The following is a 22,480-nucleotide window of genomic DNA, read 5'->3' as shown; positions in this document are numbered from 1 at the left end:
GGGATGTGGCTCAGTGGTTCATTGCCCCTGGGTTCAATCCCCAGTAACACACCCATAAAAAAGAAGAAAGAAGTCTAGCTATTAAAGGAAGTATGTAGAATAGTTTCTATAGCAAGATATAGGACCGAGTAGGGTTTGTTTTTTTTTTTTTTTTTTTTTCCTTTCTGAAAATGAGAGTAACTTAAACATGAGTATTTGTATCCTAAGGGAAAAGAGCCAGGTGACATGAAAAGACTGATGATCCAGAAAAGTCTATGAGTAAGTTGCAGCTCTGAATAGGAAGAGGGTTTTTTTTTTCTTCATAGAAGAAGAAAGGAGGCTAATGCTTAGAGTTGAGAAGTTTGTATATAAGAATAAGAAGTAAGTGGGGTTTTTACCTAATAGCTAGGAGGAAGTGATTCATTTTAATTATATGTTTACAAAAGAATTGGTGTGTAATATATTGGGGGAATTAACATTATACCACGATTAGGCTAGAGCATGGCAAAAAGGTGGGGTGGGAGTGAAGACAGGAGAAAAGCCAAAGTGGACTAATAACTATGACACTATGGATGGTCTGTATTTGAGAACAGAGGGATTGCATGAGCAGATATTGAGACTCGGGATAAAGAGATAACAAACAATGTGAACTAGATGTCAAAATCTTAAAGAAAGGGCCATAATGAAGGCAGTAATGGCAAGGAGGAGTGGAAAAGGGTGGTATGATAGTGATTATTCATTCTGATCAAGTATTATAAATTGCCTCAAAGAACAATAAATTACATTCCATTTTCAATGAGTGAATTCTTTGTCTGATTTCATTAGAAAGAACATCCTACGCAGCTATAAAATTTATTAATATTCTCCTGAGGTCATCAGAATAGAGAATAGAGATATCCCTCCCCATCTACAACTTTCTGTCATGCAGTATTCTAGCACAATACCTTTTCAGCAACTGTGCGCATTTCAGTTCCGGTATATGCAAATTTGGAGTCACTCCTACTGGGGATAAATTAGGGGGAAAAAAGAAACTAAGGTTTGGAATAGAAAATGGAAGTTAAAGCAAAATAACAGGATTAACAGTTTTTGCAATGCGACCTTAGTAGAAACAAAAGAGGAGGGAAAGTGAACTGAGCTGAAGATTTCTAACTATTAAAGAGGTGGGCTGGGGTTGTGGCTCAGTGGTAGAGTGCTAGCTTAGCATATGTGAGGCACTGGGTTGATCCTCAGCACTGCATATAAATAAATAAATAAAAACAAAGGTCTATCAATAACTAATATTACATATATATATATATATATATATATATATGATATGATATGAGGTGGGCTTGAGAAATACATTAAACTATAGTTTGAAAAGCTATAATAGCATTCAAGCTATTATAGATCTTTGGGATCACTGTAGGGGCCACCAAGGAGAAGGCCACTGACCATTTACACAGAGAGGAATTTGGATTAACAGGGGGAAAGCCCTAAACGCATAAAATATCAGATAAAAAGAAAAATACTGGCGTGTTACTGGCATTGCAGGGAAAATAGCAAATGAAAACACATCAAGCAAGAAAATGAAAAATAATAGTACCAAATGTAAATATACTGGTAGTGTTGTTAATATGTTGCCTTTATTGCAGTTAATAAGATTCTATTTATGAGTGCTTTCATACATTCACTTATGATTTTGGTTCCTCCACTATGTCTTTCACATAAGGGCATATACATCTCAACTGAAAATCCTTCTAGTAAGAAATAAGGTGGAAATGAACCTTCAGAGTTGGGGTGGAACTCAAAGTGTATCACTGATAGAGTTCCAGACTCATAAAGGTAATTTAAGATCCAATCAATATACAATACTGCCAAACCTGTCATAATTTTTATTTAAGAATGCCTTAGAGATAATAAAATATGAGTAAACAAAAGGTCTTACCTTGTGTCATCATTCAACTAGAGTGGAAAAGAGCAGAAAATATTATTGATCACATTACGCTTATTTGATTACAGGGATGCAGATTATATGAAAATTAGGTCATGAGTTCATACATATCAACAAGAAAGACTGGAGAATTTATAGAATAAACAGCTGAATTGTATTTCCTCATCCACTTTCTCTCCTCTGCAACACAAAGAAAACTTTCGAGTCTCTGAAAGGGTTTCTTCTTTCTTAGGATGTTTGCGACGCTTTAAAAAGCTTTCTCGCTTTCTCGGTACCTCCACTTCTCTAGAAGGAAGGCTGGTGGCAAAGCAAGGGGCTCTAACCCTGGTCTGCAGGTCTGCTTCATATACTTTGTAGCCTTCATCCCACTCAAATGTATTTCTGGTCTGACTTGCAATTTTGGGCAATGGGTGATCATCTCTGAAGCAAGTCCCCAACCCCGTGGGTTTATGCAAATCGCTGAGGGCTTGCAGGAGGATGAGCAAGTGTCATGCGACAAGAAGAAAAGGCCACCGCGATTGAGCCACCTAAAAAATGTCCAAAGATCTAAGTCATAGGTTCCTGTGGCCTACCAGTCGCCTCAGGGACTACTGGGGACTGCTAGCAGGGTTCCAGCTACGCAGAATGACCTACTCACCTCCCCTATACACAGTCCCATCACCTCCTCCTTTTCTGTGCTCAGAGCGTGGTTGAGACAAACTAGGAAAGCATCAGACTCGAGATGAACCGCCTGCACCGCCTGTACCACCTGCACCGCCATCTTGATCCGACCCTGTTCACGTCCGCCTCGGGCCCACTCTGGCCTGACCAACCGGGTGCTCCAGCTCAGCTTCTCCAGCAACCGGCGCTCTGAGCTCCTCCCAGGCCTGGCCTTCCGCGCTCGGGTTCCGCGGGGGCGGAGCTTGGGGGCGCGTGGGGGCGGGGGGGCTGTGGGAGCGGGGGGGCTGTGGGAGCGGGACTGCTGGTGGTTGCCTGGGGGCGGAGCTTGGGGCGGAGGCGGGGCCTGCCCAGCAGCACCTGGGAAACGCCCGCGCCGGTTAGGGCAGGCGTGGCCATTGGGGCTAAGGGCGGTGGCTGGCGGAGGTCGCGGTATCCGGCCCGCGGCGGGGGCGGCAGGGAGGCGGCGCTCTCCATCCTCAGGCGGAGTGGTCTGTGAGCGGCGCCCGGGCGCCTGGGCAGGCGCTTCTTGAGCGCCGGCCCCCATTTTGCCCGCCCGCGAGGAGCGCGGTGCGCGGCCTACACGCTTTGGGGACAGCCCTTTGAGGCGACATCTCCGCGAACGCCGGCCTCTTGAGCCAGAGGGACGCTCTTTTGAAAGTCGGTCCTAAAACAGTTAAGGTTTTGTTTTATTTTGTTTTATTTCCAAGTCACAGCCCATGAATCTCGTACAACTCTCCCTGGACTACTTCCGGTTGCCGGCCAGCGCCTTGCAACTTCAGTTTTAGTGACCTCGGTTGGGGTTGCCCCTCGGCTTTTCCCGGGCTCACGTCACGATCTTGGTTCGAGTGGCCCGGGGTGGGAGACCTGGAAGTTTTAGCCTAGCTGTTCTCGTGGCGGAGAAATTAGCCCAAGAAACGTTATATTCATGTGAGTAACCTTTTGCAGAAACAGTGCTATACTGTATCTGAAAAAGTATCACTCTTGAGCTTGGCTGCTGCTACTTTTTACAAAGGCTCTTAGGTATCTATTTGTTTGATACGGGGAAGAGGAATTAGGGGACTTCAGGTTTTATTCACGTTCGGATATATCACATCAGATATCCAGAAAACAAGTTTCCTCAGATCATGTCTCAATGGTACCAGACATTGTAAAATTACATTATGAAAGTAATTTTATTTTGCGGTATGTCATCGTGCCAGGGTTAAAAGTACAGATCTTCCAAGTCACAAGTTTATACGAGGATTTTAGGAACGATTCTATATAAAAGAAAATTACATGCCATGTTGCCTCCACAGTCCATCCGCGTTTATGTTTCTGATTTGATTTTCTATTTCCTGTGTATTTCTGTAGACAGGCAGATATGGCAGTACTGGAAAGGGAACATTCCCAAGCTGCTACTTGAAGAGGTGTTGATGCTATGCTCTTTTCTCCCAAGTCAGTTCCAACCCAAGTCTCCCAACAAATAGGGCTCCAAATCAGTGAACTAGCTGTAATGTACATGCCAGCAACCTCCATTTTTACCTAATGCTTAAAGATCACATGGCACAGCTTTCCGTGATAAATTTTGATAATACTGAAGGTTGGAAAATTTTCCAACTGTACGATTACATTGGAACTATCAACATTTTCTCTTAAGTTTTCATTTTATGTTATATATTATTTTCAGTTACTGTATATGGCTAGTGCACCCTGTCCTGATGGGACAGCAACAGCTATTCTTCTCGTTATTGTTTGTTCAAATGGGATATTTTGAATTTATAAAGTTTATTTAGGCATCTTCAAAGAGAAAAACATGTCTTTTTGTTGTGGGCGTCAATCTCATAACAGAATGACATTAACTAACTTTTATAATTCTTATGCCTACCTTTTACACCTCCAAACTTTTAATGGAGTGCAAAAAAACTTTTAACATTTATAGCAAATTTATTATGTGCTAGACATAATTTTCATCCTACACCTCAGGAAATTGAGATGGAGAGAAGTTAACTTGTCCACGGTCACAAAGTTTATGACTTACAGAATCACAGATCATACACAGGTCAGGCTGATTTGAGGGTTTGTTGATAATTTCACCCAATGTTATTAGATGAGTTTATTAAAAGACTTCAAATAAAATATGCATATTCAACTGATTAATGTTTAAAAACTGTTCAAACATCTGAAAATTTAAACAAATTATATTTTTCATAAAAGGCACAAAACAGTTATTCTATAAAGGAAAAAAAGTGATGGTTTTACTTAGATCACTACCTAAGGAAGCTCTTCTAGATTATATATTATCCATTTAGAACCTAATTTACAAAATGCCTAAAAAAATCTGTCTAGGCTAATATGGTCTCTGGTGTCAATGTAACCTCCTTGGGGAAAATCTGTTTTAGTGGATAACATAGCTATAAATATATCTAAACATTTTAAAATACTTTTTTATTTGCAGATGGTTATATTGCTTGAATTGAATTGCAAAGGTTTATATTCTCTGTATTGTTTTGTACCTTGTACCTAAGTTTATCTTGAAGTTTTAACCATTTTGGTTCAAGGAGTCCTAAATTTTGTGAACAAGGATCTATGCAAAAACCCCCAAATCACTAGTCAAATAAATTTGGGAAACATTAAATAGCATAGTTTTTTTTTTTTTTTTTTTTTTTTTTTTTTTTTTTTTTTTTTTACTGCATAACTTGCTGGAGCTTTTGCTGTGGTAGTATCACTCTCCAATATTCCCAAAATTATTTGACTAAGGAAAATGTTGAGAACAAGTGTTCTAAGAATCATGTTTAAGGAAATGGTGTTCCATTCATACAGCTTGTCATTTTTATAGGCTTTGATCTGATTCCTCTTGCTCAGCCTTTGCATTTCTCTACTGAGAATGTTGTTCATTCCTGGTTATGGTAGCTTCTCTGTCCCTTGATCACTGCTGTTGTCTTTCTCTGAGTCACCATGCTTTCTGATTCGTAGCAAGCCCAAGTTCAGGGTAATGTTCTGAGGTTTGTTTCCAGGCTTATCTTGCCTAGTGCCCAGCATGTTAACCTCTGGGTCAAGGCAACACAGCATATTGCCTTTCTTCTGAGAATATTTTGTAGTAACTCATAAGAACCCTTTGTAGTGATTCATAGTAACTCAAAACATCATCTCCAATTTGTTTACCCTCTCTGCCACTGTAATTATTTTACTTTAATATAGTATATCCAATATAAATTTGTTTTCATTCAAAAGAAATTTAAACATTAATGTGTTGTTGTGATAGGATCTATGAAGTTGATATGGTCCTGAAACCCTTAACACTTGGCTTCTAGTTAAAAAAAAAATATTGGCAACAATTATGGGTTTTTGTTTTGTTTTGTTTTGTTTTTTGTTTTTGGTGCTCAAAATCAAGGTTTTAACTTTTTATTTTGATAATAGCATATACTGGATATTGTTTGTGACTTTTCTTTCCAAAGCTCTGGGGAAGAGAAGCAGAATGATTGTTATCTGGTATATGGAAAAAATGGCTTTAAAATATAGAGACTTATGTATTTTAGACAAGTCGGAAGGAAGATGAAAAGTATGAAGCTTGAAATGAACATGGTATTTGGGGGAAAGTTTATTTTGAATACAGTGGTAGTGGTGGTGCTTGCTGGAATAGGTGACAGATAGGATATAAGAATTGAAGAAGAAGAAGAAGAAGAAGGAAGAAGAAATCCAAGATAATTCGTAAGTTTTGAGTGTACAGGATCAGGAGAACTATTGTCAGGATTTGGTTAAGGTGAAAGAGTTTCATCTTTAATGAGTTTGAAATGAGGAAGCACATTCATGTGAAAACAGCAGCATACGCCAGGCTCAGAATCAGATCTACTCAGGGTATGGTGGGTGAAACAACTGTGATGCTCTCAAATTATTCACAAAAGTCAAACCATTCCTTACCTGTATAAAAGTATTTTTCTATTTTCCTTTTTAGGAAAGGAAAACTTAACATTATTAAGGAAAAAATCAGACTCAGATTGTTATCCTTGTAAAAGAGGGCTTGGTTTAGTTTAATTCTTATTTCTGACTTTTTCCTGTTCCTGCATCATATGAGTTCTGACATCTGGTTTGCTCTAGACAATCTCACTCTGAAGGCTCTAACAACCTCCCAAGCTATGCTACATTTTCTTTCCCACCTAATGGCCACCTAATGTGAATAGGAGGTCTTTGTTTAGTGGAACAGATTCCACATTGCCCTATCTTCTCTGAAAAAGGTAGACCTTTACCTTTGAAACTGCCACAATGCTGAGTTAGGACAAAAAGATTCATTCGTGCAAAATGCATCTCAAATTATTGTAAGTTCCTAAAATGAGATCCCAGCCTGGGCAGAGGATTGTTATGCAAAGAGCTTGTCCTGCCACCCAAATATTTTGGGAATTGTGCTTCCTTTAGATCTCTCAAAGGGTAGAGGGGCTTTTCTGGCTTGGGAGATAAAAATTTAAACCTATGCCTCAATGGGAAAAAAATGGACTCTTGTAACATCTTGCAGCATTATTAAAATGAAACAAAGATCTAGATGGATAACTATGATTTGTTCTCACTCAGCTCTACATCACCATGATCCCTAAAGTCTCTTGCAGCTCAGAAACTCCATGAAGCTACCCTAAATATTTTTTCAAACATGGAAATCATCTAGAAATCCCCAGCTGCTATAAGTAACCTTTTCTAGTGATCTGATAAATAGGTCCTTTGTCCTTAAATTTTAAATTCCAGTTTAGAAATCCATGCATGTGGTTCAGAATCTTACATTTATTAAAATGGAAACTGCTTGGAAGTGGCTTTTACCTAAGGAATATGGCATGCATATGTCCATGTTACTGACTTCCTGCCAAAATACTGCGTCCTTAGGCACTCTCCTGTGCATTCTCTATTGCTTACATTTTGTCAGACATTTCTTTGTGAATGCAAAGAATATGAGACCAGTACCTAGCCTCCTGTACTGCTTATCCTAGGTTTCCACAAAACTCACTTCGAATTCTTGAGTGCTTTGCAGTCAACAGTTAGCATTACCTGAGGCTTTGCCTGAATGTTTCCTCAGTGTCACTTTTAGTCTTGCAGAAAGTTTCAGATGTCCTTAGTTCTATTTAGGCTGTGCAAATAGACATCTATGGGGTTTGGTTCTGATTGATGGTTCCTAGTCACAGGGCACCTTACTCACTGGTGAGTTATTCAAACCCCAAAAGTCACACCTGTGTCCTGTGCACGGGTGCTACAGGCTTAGGTGGAGAAAAGCAGGGCTAGAATTGGAACCCAAAGCCCAGAATGGCAGGAGAGGATGTGGGGGCTCCACCCGATCACCTCTGGGTTCACCAAGAGGGTATCTACCGCGACGAATACCAGCGCACATGGGTGGCCGTTGTGGAAGAGGTAACTTTTCATTTTGCTTATTTCTTTGATTTTGCTTTCAAGTAACTTGGTTTCTAACCAGTCTCAATATTCTGAAATATTTGTGTGTGTGTGTGTGTGTGTGTTTTTTTTTTAATCATTCTCTTCCATTAGGAGACAAGTTTCCTAAGGGCACGAGTCCAGCAAATTCAGGTTCCCTTAGGTAATGCAGCTAGGCCAAGTCATCTTCTAACCTCCCAGCTACCTCTCATGTGGCAACTCTACCCAGAGGAGCGCTACATGGATAACAACTCTCGCTTGTGGCAGATACAGCATCATTTAATGGTACACATATTGCTTAGTCATTTCTCATTGTATTAGAACTCTCATAACAGAGTACTCTATAAACTTTTCTTTTCCTGACAGGTCAGGGGAGTACAGGAGCTGTTGCTTAAGCTTTTGCCTGATGATTAACCCGGTATGTATTTCTATTTCTCCCCCTTCCTCCCCTTCTTTGTTTTCACTCTATTCCGTTGTGGTGATTTTAATGATTTTTTTTTCCAGGTGCTGGGATTCTAGGAAGATATGCTCCTCTGTTCTGTTCAGTATATGGCAATCACTTCATCCACCACTGCAGTGCACCCACCCTTGGGCCCAGGGGGGAGGGCATGAGTTGAAAAACTCATCAAGAACACAGAAGTTTAGGAAGGGTTATGAAGAATACTGCAAGTGACACTGCAGAGAGAGGGTTATACAGGCACAAAATGAGTCAACAAAAGCATTTAGTAGGATACATAACTTGAAATTGACTCCTTTGGAAATTGCCATAGAACCTTTAATGGACATCATCGGCTGGAACTGGGATCTGATGAATCCCACAAAAATCAGCACGTGCTACAGAACAGATGCCCTGATCACCAAGGACTTGGTACTGATTTAGAGAGAAGAGAGCAGCTCCTAGCAGCATCAACATCTATTTGTCGCTTATTTGCCCTGCAGCACATTCACCTGCCTTTCCTTCTCCCATCCTGTAAATATCCTAGGTTTTGCTCTGGTGTTTCCCATCCCAGTACTGACCTAATTTGTATCTATTGAGAACTTAGGGGATTCTGAAAAAAAAATTATTTGCATTGATGAAATTAGCTACAAAGGCTTCTAGGCCTTTTTTCTTTCTGAAATTGTGTCTTCCAATTATTAGAAGTTGCACATCAAGATTGTAGGCACTAAAATTCCTTCTTTGGTTACATATTTTAAATAGGCTGGTTTCCATAAGAGCTCCACAAACTCATTTTAGCTGCTTAATCAATAAGCACCTTTCTCAGGACATAGTAGACAAACATTGCTGATTTCTAGGAAAGGACTTACCACCTATAAAGAATTTCCTGAGTCAAAGTAATTATAACAGTTTATATACATTAAAATGTTTTTTTTAAAGCATTGGGCTGGGTGCAGTGGCATGCGCCTATAATCATAGCTCCTGGGCAGGTTGAGGGCAGGTTGAATTCAGGAGTTCCAGACCAACCTCAGCAATATAGCAAGACCCTGTCTCCAAAAAAAAAAAAAAAAAAGAGTCTTGGTAATAATAATCACCATGTTTTGAATCTTTACTTACTGCCTTCTAGACACTATTCTATACACTTTATATCTTTATCACATTTAGTTCTTCCATCAATCCTTTGAGGTAGGTATGATCTCATTTTACACATGAGTAGTGAGGAAAAAGGCTGAGGAAATTTAATCATTTATTAAGGGTTTCCTCTCTGAATGATACAAATGGGCAGCTGTCTAGGCCCATTGACCTGCAGCATCAGTTCCTCTGGCCCAACATTTGTTTACAATATGCAGGACGAGTACATTGAATTTAAGGATTTTTTTCCCATGTAAAGCTATTTATTTCTTCTAACCTTAAAGAACTGGATATTATAAAAATACAGTTGGTTCATCCTACACGGGAAGAGTATTTATAGTGTAATTTTTAATTGTCTCTGAAGAAAATTCCATGTAAGGAGCTTTATTTATGAGTAAAAAAGCAAAATAAAAATCATTTTTCTTGTTTTAGTTTTCTGGATATGCCGCAAAAGGATCCGTGCCAGAAACAAGCCTGTGCAATACAGAAATGTTTACAAGGTAGTATGTAAAATGCTTTTAAGATATTTTTGACTTTATCTGTAAACTGTAAGAGACCAATTATTCTTTTATACAAAAAATAAAAAGTGATATGCTCTAAGTTAGGGGAGCTCAATCCTAATTGTACATTAGAATCATCTGGAGAGTTTTAACGACTTGCCTAGAACAATTAAATCAGAATTCCTGGAGCTAGGGTCTGAACATGAATCATTCTGGAGAGTTAAGCAGATTTTTGTTGTTGTTGTTTTACGGATTAAACCCAGAGGTGCTTAACTATTGAGGCACATCCGCAGCCCTTTGTATTTTTTTTATTTTGAGATAGGGTCTTGCTGAATTGCTGAGAGCCTTGCAAGTTGCTGATGCTGACTTGAACCTGTGATGCTCTTGCCTCAGCCTCCTGAGCCACTGAGATTACAGGTATGCACCACCATGTCCTGCATGAGATGATTTTAATGCACAGCCAGAGTTGAGAATTCCTGAGCTGAGCAAAGTTCTTTTTATTTTGTTTTTTCCACATAAATTTTGAGGGAATTTTAAACACATGGCAACAAGAATACATACAGATGGCTGGGCGCAGTGGTGCATATCTCCAATCCTATTGATCAGGAGGCTGAGGAAGGAGGATGGAGAGTTCAAGGCCAGCGTCAGCAACTTAGCAAGACTCTGTCTCAAAAAACAGAAAAAAGAGATAGGGATGTAGCTCTGTGGTAGAGCACCCTTGGGTTCAGTCCCCAGCACTGAAAAAAAAAAGCCAAATAGATAATTAAAATGAAAAATTTAGGCTAAAAGAAAAACAGTGAATTTGAGTAAAACTTAGACAAAAAATGACTGTGAATAAAAAATTCCTGGGAAGTAGTTCCTACAATTAACACATGTCTATTATTCTAAAGAGCCAGTTTTTGCTTTTTTTTAAATATTTATTTTTTAGTTTTAGGTGGACACAATATCTTTATTTTACATTTATGTGGTGCTGAGGATTGAACCTAGTGCCTCGTGCATGCTAGGCAAGCGCTCTCCCACTGAGCCACAACCCTAGCCCCTCCCAAGAGCCAGTTTTTTCTTATCAAAATCTTACATATAGAGGCTGGGGCTGTAGCTCAGTAGTAGAACACTTGCTTAGCTTGCGTGAAGCACTGGGTTCAATCTTCAGCACCATATAAAAATAAATAAATGAATAAATGTACTGTGCCCATCTATAACTAAAAATAAATTTCAAAAAAATATTTAAAAAAATCTTGCATACATAATATTTGCCAGATTTTATCAAATGTTGCTTTTCAAATAATACTGGATAATATGAGTAAATTTTACAACATATCTTTATATATACACAAACACACATATATATATTTACATTGCTGCTTTGTTTATAATAGTGATGAACAGAATCATATCATGCAATGATTACACAATTAAAGGTTATAAACCAATTTTTGAACCCCTAAAACCCCCCAATAAACAAAAAGTGTGATGATTATGTAGTGGTGATGATTACATGCTTAAATGTGGTAGGTTTTGGTCTAGATCTCATTCTTTTACCAAACTGTTCCTAGAGGGGTGGTGATTCTAGTTTTCTGTTTCTAATTTAAAATAAGATCTAGTATAGTATTTTACATTTGATAAATTACATACAAAGTATTTTTATTTTTCTAAAGATAACCATTTAGCTCATTAAAACATTTGTTTTTGCTACTAGTTATATAGTATTTCTAATAGGACCTAGAAAGGAGTCTTCCAAACAGTTTTTAAAAAATGTTTATTTTTTAGTTGTAGTTGGACACAGTACCTTTATTTTATTTTTATGTGGTGCTGAGGATTGAACCCAGGGCCTCCCACATGCTACATGAGTGCTCTACCACTGAGCCACAACCCCACCCCACAAGTATTGTTTTTATTTGTTTTAATTAGTTATACAAGCAACATTTATTGCTTGTATAACTAACTGCCATTCTGACAGTGAGATGAAATCTTATTTTTTTTAGTAGAATGTACTTTGACACATTATATATAAATGGAGTATAATTTCTCATTCTTCTGGTTGTATGTGATGTAGAATCACATGTCCTTATGTACATAGGACATAATGTAATAATATGTAATATAATGTAATAATGTCAGATTCATTCTACTATCCTTCCTACCCCTAAACACCTCCCCTCTCTTCACTCCCTTCTACCTAATACAAAGTAATTGTATTCTTTCTTAGCCACTCCCCATCGTGAATTAGCATCCACATATCAGAGAAAACATTCAGCCTTTGGTTTGGGGGGATTGGCTTATTTCGCTTAGCATGATATTCTCTAGTTCTATCCATTTACTGGCAAATGCCATAATTTCATTATTCTTTGAGGCTGAGTAATATTCCATTGTGTATATATATATACATATTTTCTTTATTCATTCATCTGTTGAAGGAGACCTAGGTTGGTTCCATAGTTTAGCTATTGTGAGTTGAACTGATATAAACATTGATGTGGCTGCATCACTTTAGTATGATGATTTTAAGTCCTTTGGGTATAAACTGAGGAGTGGATAGCTGGGTCAAATGGTGGTTCCATTCCCAGTTTTCTGAGGAAATCTCGATACTGCTTTCCATAGTGGTTGCCCCAATTTGCAGTCCCACCAACAATGTATAAGTGTACCTTTTCCACCACATCCTTGTCAACATTTATTGTTGCTTGTATTCTTGATAACTGCCATTTTGACAGTGAGATGAAATCTTATTTTTTTAATTGCATGCACGTTTAAGTCATTATCCTTTTTTATACCATTATTTTATTTTTAAGTGGTGCTGAGGATTGAACCCAGTATCTTGCACATGCTAGGCGAGCGTTCTACCACTGAGCCACAACTGCAGCCCGTGAGATGGAATCTTAGAGTAGTTTTGATTTGCATTTCTCTAACTGCTAGAAATGTTGAACATTTTTCACATGTTTGTTGATCAATTGTATATCTTCTTCTGTGAAGTGTCTGTTCAGTTCATTGGCCCATTTATTGATTTTTTTTTTTTTTTGGTATTAAGTTTTTTGAGTTTTTTATATATCCTGGAGATTTGTGCTGTATCTGAGGTGTATGTGGTAAAGATTTTCTCCCATTCTGTAGGCTCTCTCTTCATATTATTGTTTCTTTTGCTGAGAACAATCTTTTTTAGTTTGAATTCATCCCATTTATTGATTCTTGATTTTACTTCTTTTGCTTTAGGAGTCTTATTAAGGAAGTCAGAACTTGGGCTGACATGGTGAGGATTTGGGCCTACTTTTTCTTCTATTTCACACAGGTTCTCTGTTCTAGTGCCTAAATCTTTGATCCACTTTGAGTTGAGTTTCATGCAGGGTAAGAGATCAGGGTTTAATTTCATTTTGTTAGCACCATTTGTTGAAGAGGCCATCTTCTCACCAATAAATGTTTATGATGCCTTTGTCTAGTATGAGATAACTGTATTTATGTGGGTTTGTCTTTGTGTCTTCTATTCTGTACCATTGGTCTACGTGTTTGTTTTGTGCCAATACCATGCTATTTTTGTTACTATACCTCTGTAGTATAGTTTAATGTCTGATATTGTGATGCCTCCTGCTTCACTCTTCTTGCTAAGGATTGCTTTGGCTATTCTGGGTCTCTTATTTTTCCATATACGTTTCATGATTGTTCTTTTCTAGTTCTATGAAGAATGTCATTGTAGTATAGTTGGCATTTTAATAGGAATTGCATTAAATCTATATAGCACTTTTGGTAGTATGGCCATTTTGACAAGATTAATTCTGCCTATCCAGGAGCATGGGAGATCTTTCCCTCTTCTAAGGTCTTCCTCAATTTTTTTTTTTTTTAGTGTTCTTACTATTTTTTAAAGCATGCTCCTTGATTAATATATCTAAAAACGCAAAAATACTCTTAATTTTTTACTTTCATTAAAAAAAACATTTTATTAGTACATTATAATTATATATATTAGTGGGATCATTGTGAGATGTTCACTCATGCATATAACATAATTTATTCAACTCTGTTCCCTAACAATTGCCCTTTCTATCCCTTCCTTGATATCCTGGTCCCCTTTTTCTTTTCTAATGGTCTCCCTTCTGTTTTCATGAGATCCCCTTTTTTATTCCTGTTTTCTCTCTAGCTTCTGCATATTATCTACTCTTGACTCTCTGAGTTTGACTTCTTCACTTACCACGATGTGTTCCAGTTTCATCCATTTACCAGCAAATGACATAATTTACTCTTCTTTTTAAATTTTTTTTAAAAATTGTTGACAGACCTTTATTTATTTGTATGTGGTGCTGAGAATCAAACACAATATATACATATTGATATAATATGCTGAATTTAGTTCTTTCAAAATGGTATGGCTGGGTCATGTAGTGCTTCCATTCCTAGTCTTTTGAAGAACCTCCTACTGATTTCCATAGTGGTTGTACTAATTTACAGTCTCATCAACAGTGAATGAGTATTCCTTTTACCCTGCATCCTTACCAGCATTTATTACTTTTTGTATTTTTTTATATTCTTAATGAATGCTATTTTAATGGAAGTGAGATGAAATCTCAGTGTAGATTGGATTTGCAATTTCCTTATTTCTAAAGATGTTGAACATTTTTTCCTATTTGTTGACCATTTGTATTTTTTTCTTTTGTGAAATGTCTGTTTAATTCATTGATTGGTTTGTTTTTTGGTGATAATTCTTTCAAGTTCTTTATATATTCTGGATCTAAATCCTGTGTTAGAGAAGAGTAGCTGGCAAAGATTTTTTCCCATTCCAAAGACTTTCTCTTCACACTCTTTTTTCCCAGTTGGCTGCATATTGCGTTATTTATTTAACTAATCAGTCTTTTTTCAATAGGTAATTTCCCTTTCTTTCCATTTTTCTTTCTTTCTTCATCCTCTCCTTCTTTTTGCTTGCTTGCTTCCTTCCTCATTTTTTAGATTACAGTTATGGAATGAATGACATCATAAGTGTATCTTGCTTGAACATAGGAATTTGTAAATCTAGAACATATTCTTTGTTGTGGAAATACTGAGGCAGAAGTTATATACCTACATTTATTTATTTATTTATTTTGAAAAATGCTGTGAAATTTCTTTGGTTTAAAGTTATATATTTCAGATGACTATATGTTTTTTAATTTATATATGACAGCATAATGCATTATAATTCTTTGCTCTTTCATCACTCTCTTTACACTCTTAATTGTTTTCCTTGCTGTGCAGAAACTTTGACACCATCCCATTTATTAATTCTTGGTTTTATTTCCTGAGCTTTAGCAGTCCTATTGAGGAAGTCATTGCCTGCACTTATATGATGGAGTGTTTCTCCTATTTTCTAGCAGTTGCAGTGTTTCTGGTCTAATTGCTAGGTCTTTGATTCATTTTGAGATGATTTTTGTGTAGGGTAAGATACGGAGAAATAGTTTTATTCTTCTACATATGAATAACCAGTTTTCCCAGCTTTATTTGTTAAAAAGGATGCCTTTTCTCCAATGTATGTTTTGAACACCTTTGTCAAGGATCAGGTGACTGTATGAATATGTTTTCTGCCTTCTTTTCTATTCCATTGGTCATTATGTCTATCTTGTTGCCAATATCATGCTGTTTCTTGTTACTGTAGTTCTGTAGTATAATTTGAGATCAGGTAGTGTGGCGCGTAATTGCTTTGCTATTCTGGGTCTTTTATTCTTCCATATGAATTTCAGGACCGCTTTTTCTGGTTCTGTGAAGAGTGTCATTGGTGTTTTAATGGAGATTGCATTGAATCTACAGATTGCTTTTGGTGATATGGCCATTTTAACAACTTCAATTCTGCCTGTCCAGGAATACAGGAGGTCTTTCCATCTTCCGAGGTCTTCAATATTCTATAGTTTTCATTGTAGAGGTTTTTCACCTCCTTGGTTAGATTTATCCATAGGTTGGTTGGTTGGTTGGTGTTCAGGGTATCATGAAAGAAATTTTTTCCTGATTTCCTTCTCAGCAGTTCATTATTGGTGTATAGTAAAACTATTGGTTTTTTTAAAGTGGATTTTGTATTCCTCAAATTATTCCATAAAGTAGAGAAGGGTGGGGACTCCCAAATTAATTCTATGAAGATAGCATCACCATGATACCAAAACCATATAAACACATCAATTAAACTACAGACTGATATTTCTGATGAACATAGATATAAAGATCCTTAATAAAATATTAGCATTTCATATTCAATAACACATTAAGAAGATTGTATACATCATGATCAAGTTGTTGTTTGGTTTGGTTTGATTTGATTTTGTACCAGGGTCTGAACCCAGGGACGTTTAACCACTGAGCCACATCCCCAGCCCTTTTTATATTTAGAGACAGGATCTCACTAAGTTGCTTAGGGCCTTGTTAAGTTGCTGGGGCTGGCTTTTGAATTCGTGATCTTCTTGCCTCAGCCTGCCCAGCCACTGGGATTATAGGCATATGCCACCACGCCTGTCTAAATTGGTTTTATTCTAAGGATGCAAGGATGTTTCAACATACAAAAATCAATAAATGCTGATGAATATCAGCTGACTAGTGTTTGTCAGCTCCACAAGTCTTCTACTGAAGTATTTTTGGGTCTCATGTATAGAATTCTATCTGCAAACAGTGATAATTTGACTTCTTCTCTTCCTACTTTATCTCTTTGATTCCCTTCTCTTGCCTAATTTCTCTGGCTAGTTTAAAAGACTATATTGAATAGAAGTGGTAAGAGTGGATATTCTTGTCTTGTTCTTGATTTTAGAGGAAATGCATTCAGTTTTCTCCCATTCCCTATGATGCTGGCTTTGAGTTTGACATATATAGCCTGTATGGTGCGATGGTAAGTTCCTCCTGTCCCTAGTTTTTTGCAGTGCTTTTAACATGAATGTGTGCTAGATTTCATCAAAGGCTTATTTCTGCTCCTGTTATTATGATCATATGATTTGGTCTTTAAATCTATTTATGTGATGAATTATATTTATTGATTTGCATATGTTGAAATATCCTTGCATCCCTGGTATAAAAATAATTTGATCATGGTGTACAATCTTCTTAATGTGGTTTTTAATGAAATGCTAACATCTTATTAAGATTTTTTATATCTATGATCATCATGGATATCGGCCTGTGGTTTTCTTTATTTGACGTGTTTATAAGGTTTGGTATCAAGTTGATGCTGGCTTCGTGGAATGAATTTGGGGGTGCCCCCCTTTTCTGACTTCATGGAATACTATCAGGAACACTGGCATTATTTTTTTTTTCTTTAAAGGTCTGATAGAATTCAGCTATGAATCCATCTGGTCCTGAGCTTTTCTTTGTTAGAAGGCTTTTTTTTTTATTTTTTGGTATTTGGGATTAAACTCAGGAGTTCTTAACCACTGAGTCATAACTGAGCCACATCCCCAGCCCCCCCCCCTTTTTTTTTGAGAGAGAGAGAGAGAGAATTTTTTAATATTTATTTTTTAGTTCTTGGTGGACACAACATCTTTGTTTGTATGTGGTGCTGAGGATGGAACCTGGGCCACACGCACGCATGCCAGGCGAGCGCGCTACCGCTTGAGCCACATCCCCAGCCCCCTTTTTATTTTTCATTTTGAAACAGGGTCTCGCTAAGTTACTGAGGTTGACTTTGAACTTGGATTCTCCTGCCTCAGCCTCCCAAACTGCTAGGATTACAATGTGTCACCAAACCTGGCTGTTAGAAGGATTTTAATTGCTAGTTTAATTTCATTACTTATTAGGTCTGTTTGGATTTTCAATCTTTTTGGTTCAGATTTGATACCTTGTATGTGTTTAGAAACATGTCCATTTCTTCTAGATTTTCTGATTGAAAATGTAAGTTTTTAAAGTAGTCTCTGAAATTTCAGAGTTTTCTGTGATGACATCTCCTTTTTCATCTCTTAATTTTATTAATTTGGATCTTCTCTATTTTTGGGTAGTTTACATAGGGCTTATCAATCTTGTTTATCTTTTTAAAAGAACCAACTCTGTTACATTGATCCCTTGTATTACTTTTTATTCTCTATTAATTTCAGCTCTTAATTCTTTCTTTCCTACTACTTATTTGGGAATGATTTGTTCTTGTTTCACTGGGACCTTTGAGGTACATCATTAGGTTATTTATTTTGAATCTTTATGATTTTGTTAGGGAGGCATTCATAGCTATAAATTTTCCTTTTAGAATCATCTTCATAGTGTTCCAGTTTCTGGTTTGTTTTATGTCTATTCTCATTCAATTCTAGGAATTTTAAAATTTCTCCTCAAATGTCACCGGTTTCATCTGTCACTCAAAAGTTTATTGTTAAATATCCATGTGTTTATATAGTTTCTACAGTTTCTTAGTATTGATTTCTAATTTCATTCCATTATCTGATAAGATTCAAGGGAATATATCAATCTTTTTTTTATATTTGCGAAGACTCGCTTTATAACTTAAAATATGGTCTATTTTGGAGAAGGTTCCATGAGCAGCTGAGAAGAAAGTGTATTCACGTATTATTGGATGAAATTTTCTATAGATTTCATTTAGGTTTATAGTATTTTTTTTAGGTTTAAATGATCTATTTGTTGGTGAGAGGGGTGTGTTGAAATCACCCAGTATTTTCATACTGGGATCTATCCAAGTCTTTATACCAAAAGTAGTGTCTGCATTATATAATTAGGTGCACCAACATTTGGGGCATAAATATATACTATCATATCTTCCTGTTGGATTCTTCCCTTTAGCAGTATGATATTTTCTCTCCTGGTTAATTTTGACTTGGAAGTTTGCTTTGTCGGATGAGAGTAATTTGTTTTGACTCCATTCACATGGTATATCCATTTTTATCCTTTCACTTTCACAGTGGCTGTCTTTGCCTGCAAGGTGAGTCTTTTGCAAACAATATATAATTGGGTCTTATTTTTTAACCCATTTTGCCAGCCTGTCTCTTAATTGGAGAATTGAGACCATTTTCGTTCAAAGTTATTATAGAGATGCTTAATATTTCTTACCATTTTGATTTTTAATGTTTTGGTTCTAATTCTTATGTGGAGCAAAGTCCTTTGTAAATTGACTCATTTTAAAACTAGTCTTCAAGGCAGGGGTAATTGCTCAGTGGTGTTTACTTAGCATGTACAAGGCATTGAGTTTGGTCTCCAGCACTGCAAGACAAAAGAAAAGAGTAAACCAGGCTTCACTGAAGCTGCAACTGACCACTCTTTTATTTAAACCAATTTGGTATAAGGTGGTTTGAAAATACAATTGGAATTCAGGCTGCCAGATTCAGCAATTCACTCAGTATGAAAAGTGAATTTCTATTAAGGAATATTTGATGTTATTTGCCTGTTTAGCTTCAATTCAGCCTCTTAGTATGACCAAATATTAGAGGATTTTATTTTTTATCAGCAAATGATTATTGCCAGAACAAATTAAAAAAAAGCTATAGAACTACCTGAAAATTGGCTTTTTGGTAATTTTCCCATTATTAAAGTAATAGATGGATGCTCTTGAAATTATAGAAACAAGTAAAGGAGAAATGGTTAAGGATTCCCCAAATACCCACCACCTAAAGAAAACCCTTATTTCGTTTATCTTGGTTCATATTATGATGGAAGCACTATTTTATAGTCTTTTAGATTATTCTAAAATGTTGATGCATAATACCATTTTAATTTTTTTAATTCTAATTTGCTATATGGCAGCAAAATGCAATTCATTTCATATTACAAAAATAGAGCACAATTTTTCATGTCTCTTATTGTATACAAAGCATAATAATATCATTTTAGTCATAATTTTCTTTATTCTCTCCAACTTTAATAAAAAAGGAAAAAATGTGGGCTTTTAATTTTTTTGCTTATAATTTCTTCTCCTAAATAAATCCTTATATGATTTGAAGTAGTAACTCAAAAGGACAATAAGACAATAGGAGAACAAGAACCAAGTTAAAAAGTTGGTTCCATACTCTTGGTGCAATATGAAACAGTGAAAGCAGAAAAGACTATACACTTGCTAGATGTGAAGGGCTTTACACATGGTAAAAAATTTAATCCTTTCACACAAGATGGATACTACTATGACTGCCCTTTTTGAGCTGGAAAAATAGACTCAGAAATTATGTAACTTGTCCAGGGTCACATAACTAGTAAGTGGTATAGTTAACTTCCATGCAGCTTCTCAGATTACCTGCAGCTGACATAAAATCTTTTACATCAAGTTCTCCCTACTTAGGGACTCTGCAGATGTGTTCTGTGAAGAGCCAAGCAGATAATATTTTAGGCTATGGAGGCCATAAGGTCTTTATTGTATATTCTCTATGTGTATTTATAACCTTTAAAAATCATGTTTACATATGTGGGTCCTGTACATTTTTCTATTTATCAGTGACTACTAATACTAATAATAACCACTGCCTTAGAAGAAAGATAATCTATTAACTCACTAGTAAAAGGAAATGATGCACTAAAAGTTTTCAAGTACTTTGTACATCATACTTTTTTTCCCTAATTGACCTATTGACAGGTATCTAAATCAGAAAGAATTTCATTGACTTAGATATGTCTTTTTTCTTCCAGTTCCATAGTTAAAAGAGATAGTAAGTACTGATCTTTTTACCTTCTCAGCCATGTGAGATCATGACTGGGGTCTCCCTGTCTATTTTGCAGCCAACAACTACATCGAATCAAAGTGTCAGGCTGTTATCGAAGAACTGCGTAAGTGTTGTGCTCGATATCCCAAGGGAAGATCTCTCGTCTGTTCAGGATTTGAAAAAGAAGAAAACCAGACACTGAAGTCTCCAGCAAAGTAAAGTTCTGCTGAAGAATTAATTAAATGCTGCTCCATGTTTCTACCAAGCACATTTTATTTATCCTCCTTTCTTTAGGCCAGGTAGCAGCAAATAGCAAAAGAAAAATCAACTGTAAGAGCTAGTGGAATATGCCATCTATGCAGAACAGATGATTTTATTAAGACATGTGTAGAATGTCATAAAATTGAGCTGCTAAAATAAACCTGTTTAAGTGAAAAATTTTGGCTTGGTATTAAGTGTATTTTAAGGATCTTCAGTACAGGTTACTAATGAATTCTCTTTAGCACTTGAATTCATACCACCAGTCATATGAGACATGAGGTGAAGATTCATGCCTCCAGGGTAACAAGCATAAATTACGTGCTGAATTAACTCAAAACTTCCTTTAACCTAACTCCATACCTGTTGTACTTCCAATAATACAAAATGTCCTTCTAGGTGCCAGTAGGAATAGTTCTTTCTGCCTTTACATCCCCACCACAGTGCCTAGTCAGAAGAAGGTGCTTAATATTTTTTCACTCAGTGGTATGAAAGGCATAGAAATGATTTTTGTAATGTTTAGTGATCCCTAATTTATTGTGAATGAAGAAAAACATTCCATTGGAAGTCAGGCGAGCAGGAACAAAATAAAAAATCTTAGTTCATATACCTATTTTTTATATCCTTATAGTCAAAACCTGCTCTAATAAATCCAGATATTAATAAAAATCTACTGAATGAAGCCTTTTGGCAATTGACAGCTACCTTATGGCCATCCACTTGGCTCAAATAGATACTAGAACTGCCATTGCCCCTCCTTCCAAAAAGAAAAAGATGACTTTATGAGCAAATTCTGATAGGTCCTTGATGACTAAATGCCATTATTTTAGGCCAACTGTTTCTTTTTTTTTAACCTTTATTATTTTATTTATTTTTATGTGGTGCTAAGGATTGAACCCAGTGACTCACATGTCCTAGGCAAGCCCTTTACCACTGAACTACAACCTCAGCCCCTAGACAAACTGTTTCTTTAAAGCAGCATTTCTGAAAGTGTTTCTAGGAATAGTAATGAAAAAAAAAATCTTTGGATATTTGGGGAATACTAGGTTAAACACAGGTAAACAGGTTTCTTTCCTGTTGGACTTTGGAGTTTTTCCTATGTTAATGTGAATTATGATTCTTTGGAAAGGACTATTGTATTGCCATTGTGAATCCAGTTTGCAGACAAGAGAAATGTTGCTTTAGAGATGTCTGGTCCACACACCAGGGAAACAGTGCTAAATTTCCATGAAATAATTTAAATAAACTCTCATGTTAATAGTAAAACAATTTAATAAAGCATTTTACAACTATAATGTTTACATCATCTATGGATCTAAATTACATTTAAAATTATCAATAGATTGTGGTGCTAAGATTTACATTACCATTACAAATCAAATAGATGGCTTTTCTGTGTTTTAGTTGTGGCTTTCTTAACAATGTCCCCCTGCTGCCAGGTATTTAGAGTTTTGAAAGATTCAAAACAATTTTTCTTCCTTTAAACAGATCTATTGGAAGCCATTGGTTTAATCAATCTCATTCTCTTTAGCCATTATTATGATGTAGATAAAAATACAATAGCCATTAGAGAAGGTTTAACATTCAGATGTTTTTTGTGATAGGAGTTGATATTAACAGTGAAACTCAGTCTTCAGGGAAGTTGGAAACTATG

At 36.4% G+C, this 22,480-nt stretch overlaps 3 protein-coding genes across 12 annotated transcripts in view; 2 read left to right on the top strand and 1 right to left on the bottom strand.

Annotated features, from left to right (window-relative positions):
* Brcc3 (BRCA1/BRCA2-containing complex subunit 3) overlaps positions 1–2,797 on the bottom strand; it is a 45,316-nt gene extending 42,519 nt beyond the window's left edge. For 2 of the 5 annotated variants that reach the window (XM_071606119.1, XM_027923021.2), the window contains exons 1-3: positions 2,550–2,797; positions 1,907–1,923; positions 924–981 (exon numbers count right to left, since the gene is read on the bottom strand). In XM_071606119.1, coding sequence (XP_071462220.1) covers positions 924–981; positions 1,907–1,923; positions 2,550–2,672 — 198 coding nt within the window. In that variant the 5' untranslated portion in view covers positions 2,673–2,797. The remainder of the gene's footprint in view (positions 1–923; positions 982–1,906; positions 1,924–2,549) is intronic. The other 3 variants (XM_027923024.2, XM_027923022.2, XM_071606120.1) reach the window with 2 other exon arrangements.
* A 168-nt stretch (positions 2,798–2,965) lies between these two features.
* On the top strand, positions 2,966–21,006 carry Cmc4 (C-X9-C motif containing 4). 3 transcript variants are annotated; one of them, XM_027923002.2, is made up of 3 exons: positions 2,966–3,244; positions 9,954–10,021; positions 20,645–21,006. In XM_027923002.2, the coding sequence occupies exons 2-3, from the start codon at positions 9,964–9,966 to the stop codon at positions 20,785–20,787; spliced, it is 201 nt and encodes a 66-aa protein (XP_027778803.1). In that variant the 5' UTR covers positions 2,966–3,244; positions 9,954–9,963; the 3' UTR covers positions 20,788–21,006. The 3 variants fall into 3 exon arrangements, with proteins under 3 accessions (XP_027778803.1, XP_027778801.1, XP_027778800.1); XM_027923000.2 differs by lacking the exon at positions 2,966–3,244 and adding an exon at positions 3,412–3,499; XM_027922999.3 differs by lacking the exon at positions 2,966–3,244 and adding an exon at positions 8,476–8,924.
* On the top strand, positions 3,412–8,549 carry Mtcp1 (mature T cell proliferation 1). Of its 4 annotated transcripts, none has more exons than XM_027922998.2 (5): positions 3,412–3,499; positions 7,785–7,936; positions 8,069–8,239; positions 8,321–8,372; positions 8,459–8,549. In XM_027922998.2, the coding sequence occupies exons 2-4, from the start codon at positions 7,832–7,834 to the stop codon at positions 8,366–8,368; spliced, it is 324 nt and encodes a 107-aa protein (XP_027778799.1). In that variant the 5' UTR covers positions 3,412–3,499; positions 7,785–7,831; the 3' UTR covers positions 8,369–8,372; positions 8,459–8,549. The 4 variants fall into 4 exon arrangements, with proteins under 4 accessions (XP_027778799.1, XP_071462491.1, XP_071462492.1 ...); XM_071606390.1 differs by having other exon boundaries at positions 3,419–3,499; positions 6,504–7,936; XM_071606391.1 differs by lacking the exon at positions 3,412–3,499 and adding an exon at positions 3,507–6,259.
* Positions 21,007–22,480: the final 1,474 nt, after the last annotated feature.

The sequence above is a fragment of the Marmota flaviventris genome, chromosome X (genome assembly GCF_047511675.1).
Source record: "Marmota flaviventris isolate mMarFla1 chromosome X, mMarFla1.hap1, whole genome shotgun sequence".
NCBI lineage: Eukaryota > Metazoa > Chordata > Mammalia > Rodentia > Sciuridae > Marmota > Marmota flaviventris.
This window is presented reverse-complemented; position numbering and strand designations above follow the sequence as displayed.